Source organism: Eucalyptus grandis, chromosome 2 (genome assembly GCF_016545825.1).
Source record: "Eucalyptus grandis isolate ANBG69807.140 chromosome 2, ASM1654582v1, whole genome shotgun sequence".
NCBI lineage: Eukaryota > Viridiplantae > Streptophyta > Magnoliopsida > Myrtales > Myrtaceae > Eucalyptus > Eucalyptus grandis.
Window position 1 is genome coordinate 27,550,602 of NC_052613.1, and position 7,172 is coordinate 27,557,773.

At 39.8% G+C, this 7,172-nt stretch overlaps 1 protein-coding gene across 1 annotated transcript; it reads right to left on the reverse strand.

Moving 5' to 3' along the window:
- Positions 1-5,507: 5,507 nt before the first annotated feature.
- On the reverse strand, positions 5,508-6,508 carry LOC104426490 (germin-like protein 5-1). The gene is made up of 2 exons (XM_039305871.1): positions 6,385-6,508; positions 5,508-6,046 (listed from the first exon to the last, which is right to left on the reverse strand). Exons 1-2 carry the CDS (start codon positions 6,506-6,508, stop codon positions 5,508-5,510), a joined length of 663 nt encoding a protein of 220 aa, XP_039161805.1.
- Positions 6,509-7,172: the final 664 nt, after the last annotated feature.

The window sequence follows — 7,172 nt, forward strand, 5'->3', positions numbered from 1 at the left end:
TTTGATTTACGGTGCATCGGTGAACATTCAGTTTATTTTCTTCACATGATATATTCATCTATATAAAGTTTAAGCATAATGAATTTCAAACGTATGCAATAAATAAATTATTAGAATGGATAACTCACATTAGAAATAAACATATGTCTGATCTTTTGTAATTATTGATTATTAATGTAAACTGAAGCGATAGGGTTTGTTAATAGCGGAAAAAGTAACAGGACTCTTAACTATCACTATTGTAAGTTTACGTTTGAGACATCTATATTTCTTTTTCAATTTCATTTTATTTAGAAATTGAATTATTGGAATAAAATATAAACTATGGTCTTGCAAATAGACTAAGATATATTTTTATACTATTGTTTTCTCTTTAAAATTAAGCGAATGTCTTTATTAAGTGAAATTTTTTTAATTAATATAATAAGCTACACATAAATAATATTCATGTGGTAGAAGGAGCCTGATCCAATTATCCCTCAAGGGTTAGGCTCCCGTGGTGATTAGCAAACTGGCCTTGAGAATACCCCCCTCAAGAAGGACGTCCCTCAAGCATATATTGGTCCCCAATTGCTGGCTGATCCTCCTAATCAGGGGACCAATCGGAGGCGCCCTCCTAAGCGCCGGTAATCCTCTCTACCCTCTCTATTTATATATTATACATATGTAGATAGGAGTATGGAACATTAGAGGTCTCGATAAACCCCTTAAGCAAGCAGAAGTCAAAAACTTTGTAAGGTCCAACAACTTGAGTTGTGTGGGAATTGTGGAAACAAAAATTTCCCAGATGGCTTTTAGCACGATATCCTCGGTTTTGCTGCCAGGTTGGAAGTGGGTTAACAATTATAATTATTCCCCTAGGGGAAGGGTTTGGGTGGGGTGGAACCCCGGGGATGTTTCCTTCGATGTGACTTTTTCTTCGGAGCAAGTGATCCAAGGTAGATTATCCTGGTTGGCCTCGAGCAAGGTCTTCTTCACGATGGTTTACGTTGAACATACGTTTGTCTCAAGACGCCCTTTATGGGATGGCATAATTCGTTCTAGTTCTATTCTTGTGGACACTCCTTGGATTATAGCAGGAGATTTTAATGCTATTCGAGATCCTTTGGATAGAGTGGGAAGTTCTAATGTGTGGATTCCAACTTTTGATGAACTTCGAGATTGTCTCATTCAAGCGGGACTTGATGATCTCAGGTATACAGGGCATAGGTTTACTTAGGCTACTTCTATGGGCCCTAATCGTAAGCAACGGAAAATTAATAGAGTGCTTGTGAATTCCCGTCGGAATGCTAAGTTCTCTTACTCTGAAGCTTCGTTTTTGGCCCCTGGTGTTTCAGACCACACTCCAATGGTTGTTGAAATTATGCCTACGCCTAAGTCAAACAAACCCTTTAATTTTTTCAACTTTTGGATTACTCACCCGGACTTCTTCAGCTTGGTCTCTCAAGTTTGGGACTCACCGTTTACTGGGATGTTGGTGCATGTTTTGTGCTCTAAGCTACGACTACTCAAATGCAGGTTGAAACAACTCAATAGAGAGTCATTTTTGGACATTTCTTCTCGAACGGTTGAGGCGAGACATGCTTTATGCAACACCTAGGATGCTCTTCAAATCGATCCCAATAATCTACAACTTGCGGAAGTTGAGAAGCTTCAGCTCCAAACTTTTTTTATGTTGCGCCTTCAAGAAGAATCTTTCTACAGACGAAAGTCTAGGGTGCGGTGCTTAAAAGAAGGGGATCTCAATACCAAATTTTTTCATCATTCGGTGAACAGGAGACACCTTCATAATAGGATTATCTCACTAACTAATGGGGACAATATCACCTCAAACCCTACAGAAATTCAACACTTATTTGTTGATCATTTCTGTGAACTTTTGACGGCTTCTCCTCCCGATGTTCGGCCGACCATGGAAGAGATTAGGGCGGTCTTGAGATGCACCTTAGATGAAAATCAGGTGCGTTTTATCTCTAGTCCTATCTCTGATATTGAGATTAGGGATTCTTTATTCTTGCTTGTAGTGAGTAAAGTCCCTAGTCCAGACAGTTTTAATGTAGAGTTTTTAAAGCATTCTTGGGAAATTGTTGGTTCCTCGATAATTTTGGTGGTTAAAGATTTCTTTGCGACGGGCAAGTTGTTGCGGAAAATTAATACTACCATTCTAGCCTTGATCCCCAAGATCCCCAATGCTTCCAATGTCAATGACTTTCGGTCTATAGCCTGCTACAACACAATATACAAGTGTATCACCAAATTGATTGCCAAACGGCTCTCTCATGTGCTGCTTTCTATCATTAGCTTGCCTCAAAATACTTTTGTTAAAGGTAGACATATTAGTGACAATATTTTGCTAGCTCGGGAACTTTTTTATGGCTTCCATCATGAGCCCTACTAGCCTAAGTGCATTATTAAGGTTGATTTCAAGAAGGCCTATGATACGTTGATTGGGATTTTATTGAATTAACTCTACATGTCTTTGGCTTCCCTCCCAAGTTCATTGCCCGCATTATGGTTTGTATTCGGTCCCCCAAGTTCTCTATTTCCCTGAATGGGGAACTCCATGGATTCTTTCGAGTAGCAAGGGCATTCGACAAGGTGACCCAATGTCTCCTTACATCTTCATGCTTGTTATGGAAGTCTTTACCGGTTTATTGGACATACAAACCAGACAACCGGCTTTTGGGTTTTTCTGGCGATGTAAGTCCACTAGGCTCTCTCATCTATTTTTTGCGGATGACGTACTTCTCTTTGCTGAAGCTAGCTTGACTTCTATTGAGCTAGCTGAAGCTAGCTTGACTTCTATTGAGCTAGCTGAAGCTAGCTTGACTTCTATTGAGCTACTAAAGGAATGGATTGATAATTTCTCCAGTTGGAGTGGGCTCACACTGAACTTAAGGAAAAGTGAAGTCTTCCTCTCTAGGGGCACTCCTGCTCTTCATGATGATATTTTGAACAAGTTGGGCTACCAGTTGGGTTCCCTTCCTTTCTGTTACCTTGGAGTACCTGTCATCTCTTGGAGATTGGGAAAGGCGGATTGCGTCTCTCTTGTGAATGCAATTACTGCTTGAATTCAACCATGGACCCACGGATTCCACTCTTTTACGGAACGGTTGCAACTCATAAGGTCGGTGCTTCCCTCTATCCAAGCTTTTTGGGCTCAAGTCTTCTTTTTACCTTGTTCAGTCCTTAATCGTATTGAACAAATTTTTCGGCAATTCTTATGAAAAGGCTCGATGATGGGACCGGGTGGTGCTAATGTTTCCTGGAGTGATGTTCATCTTCCGAAAAAAGAAGGAGGCCTTGGTATTCATACCTTATGTGAGAGTAATATAGCTTCAATGCTCAAGCACATTTGGATTCTCTTTTCTGATAAGAAATCCCTTTGGTGCAAATGGGTTCATTCCACCTTCTTAAAGCAAAAGAATTTTTGGGTTGTCCCTCATCCTACGCTTTGTTCGTGGGCTTGGAAAAATATTTTGGACCTTCGCGAGCATTTCCAACAGCACTTCAAGTGGACTATTGGGAATGGGCATTCGGTCTCTTTTTGGTTCGATCCATGGCATCCTAAGGGTCCGCTGTACAGTGTGTTCTCTAACCAAGACATTTACCATTTGGGTATCTCACGGCTGGCTTCGGTTGCGGATGGCTTTGCCAATCCAATGGAATGGTATGTTATCAATATTTTGGCCAACTGGTGGGATCCCCTCCCGATGTTCAATCATGAAGAAGATCGTTTTTAGTGGCTCGATCACCTTTCCGGTTGTTTCTCTACTGCCTTTGCATGGGAGTTAATTCGGCCTAAGGGTGATATGGTCTCTTGGTCCTCATTTATTTGGAGCTCCTCTATGCCTCCTCGATATCAAACACATCTTTGGCTCATTACTCGAAACCGGTTGCCGACTCAGGTCTTGCTTATCTCTTATGGTAGAATTATGGCTACAAATTGCCATGTTTGCTTGTGTAGACTAGATTCTATAGATCACTTGTTTTTTTGCTCGCCATGTTACGGGTAATCTTGCTTCTTTTTGGGCGGCGAAATTCAATCGTGCTTGGCGTAACAAACTGTGGATGGAGAATCTTGCTTGGGCTTCCAAGTGGTTTACGGATAGTAGCTTTTATCGGACTTTGGCTCGCTTTAGCTTTGGAGCCCTGTGTTACATCATTTGGAGAGAGTGGAATAACATCTATTTCGCAACCAGACCCACTTCCTTCCGGCAACAAAGATGCACCTCCATAAGGCTATTAAAGATAAAGCAACGACTTTTAAGCATGTCCCGGACATTCCCAAGAACAGAAGACTTCAACGAAGCTGGGATTTACATCCGTCTATCTTTGATTGATGGAGGTTCTCTAGCGTTTGTTTGTTAGTATTTTTGTTCTTGCTTTTTCGCCTTTTGTTGGTTTCTCTTTTGGGAACCATGGCATCCCTACACTCACATTAGACTTTTGTCTTCTTGAGTGTCTGTCTTTTGTTGGTGCTAGGCCTCCATCTTGTATTTTTTATAGGCAAAATCTATACATCTCTTATCTTCACAAAAAAATAAAATAAAAAAATATTCATGTGGTAATATATAATCAACACTCGTGTTAGGTGGTTTGATCTAGCAGTGTCGGTTAGTAAGTTGTGTGGTAAATGAATAAGTATTTCTATTATGGGTCAATACTATGAAAAACCCCAAACTGGTAGATCTATGATAAACTTATCCCAAATTAATTTTTTGACCACGAAAAACCAAAATTAGTATACCTGTGAAAAAATTATCTTAAATAATCACAAAAAGATTCAAACTGGTGCACTTGCGAAAAATTTATCCATAAACTAATTTTTTGACTACAAAAAATTTCAAATCGATACATTTATGACAAATATACTATTAGTTAAATTGGATCAATATCACAAAAAATCGCAAAACTAGTACAACTATGACAAATATAGAATAAAATCTTAAACTGTTACATCAATCAACTATCATGCGTCATCCGACTCAGCAATTTGGCAATAAAATTTAACAAGAATCGACGGATGGTGAATTTGTTAAAGGTGCGGTGCATTAGTTTGGGGTTTTTGATCGTGATTTGCCATTATGATCATATGTTTATGCCTCGTCAAAGTTGCATCTTTCCGTATACACAGCTCTTTTAAGTTTGCTAATTCCCCAGATTTTGTTCGAGGATAGGATAGAGAGGAAAAAGCCAAGTCTTATTTTGTTTGATCAGTTAGACAGGTTGGAGTAGGTAATTTATTAACCTATTAGATAGATCATACAAAATTTTTCAAAGGAAGCCCTAAAGTTGACTTCAGTAGCACAAAGTGGTAATATCTTCCAACTTTTTTGGCGGTTGGAAACCTCTTTATTTGATAAAAAGGGTACAGAAAGATTACAAACATGGGGTTTTTGTGACCAACGAAGATAGGAGTAGAATGGAGATTGCAATGTCAAACTTGATTCTATTTGAGGACCAAATCAAACTTGAATTGAAGGGTCTGTAGTTTTACAAGGAGACTAGCTCTTGGGGGCAAGCTTAGCCTTGATCATCTCGACCTCCTTAACATCAATTTGGAACGCCTTGGCCAGCACATCGTTCGGCACTGTGGGTTCAGCCGCGAATAGTGTAGTCGCAATAAACGAGGCTCCTGGAAATTGGCTATTGAATGCCGCAATGGTGGCTGCGGGGGTGTTTTGGATGTTCATTTGGAAGTGGACCAAACCTCTAGGGAAAACGAAGATCTCTCCTGCCTTAATGGTCTTAGCAACGAGGACGTTAGCAGTGGTTATGAATCCGGCGTATATCTCCCCATAGAGCACGAACACCATCTCGGTGGCTCGTGGGTGGGTGTGGGGTGCACTAAGGCCGAAAGGAGCAAAGTCGCTGCGGTCCAAGGACATGCCGAGGGTGTTGAGGCCTGGGATCTTTAGGACATTGCCCCTTCTCACCAGATTCCCTAAGGTGTTGTTGGGGAGTCCGGGTTTGGCCAGCCCATCGTAGAAGAAGTCCGTTTCGTTGAAAGCCGCTTTGCAAGGGAATCCATTGACTTTCATTTCTGTTCATCACAATACTATGAATCATACAATGCCTTAAACATGCATATTATTTGTTTTGTGAGAGAAACTTATGAGCCTTATACTAACTTCAGAAATACTTTTATTCTAAGAATAGAAATTTTGCATTGTTACTAAACACATTATCTTATTCAAAAATTATTCCAGGGAATAGAAATAGAAAAAAACTATTTCTCAAAAAGACATTATTCTCCGCAAAAAAAAAATGTTACCAAATGCACACTTGATGTCTAAGATTTATCAATACTCGTCTGGAGTCCCGGGTAGTTTAAGAAGAAGATTATAAGAAGCACACATAGACAAGCTTATATGCTCTTACTGGAAGCGAGATCGGCAACACAGACATCTTGGAGCATGTCAGGATCAGCAGAAACGATGCCTAGGAAGACGGTGAAGCTCATGAATATAACAACAACAACCACCATTCTTGGACCGATCACCATTGTTAATGGCATGTAAAAGGGAAGCAAGGAAGAGGAAGGCTTTGCTGGGCAAATGATATCTTCTTCTCATCTTGGAGTGTAGTACTTATAAGGGATAAATATGACAAATAAGGCGTTGACTTTTGAATGCGGTTGCAAGTTCAAACTACGTAGCGTGAAACATGTCTATTGGCCCCAAAGAAAAAGTCTTCTCAAACTCAAATAATTTGCCGCCCAAAAAAAAAAGACCAAAATAATTTATTAACAATTAATTGGAAAGGAGAAAAACAGCTTAAATTTTCTTTAATGATTAAATTTAGCAAAATTGTGAGAATGAACTTATATAATAATTCCTAGCTCTTGTCATTCGCTATTATATTGATAGAAAAGGAGGAGCTCGAAACTTGGAAGGCGGAATGACATGCTAGACTTCTTTTATAAGGCTCCTTTTGGCAAGTCAGAAATTTTCTTGACAAGGCCGACAGAGTGCCCTAAAGGGCTAGTTCTTTCATGAATCCACCATCGATATCAAAACCTTTTATCGTGCTTGTTGACACTCAAAATTGTCCTTATTGTCACGTGCTAGTCACAAGGAATATAGACAATCATAGACATTCAAAATCACCCTCGTTGTCACGTGCAAGTTGTGATTAATATTAACCCAACCCAGGTTAGTCAAGAGCTG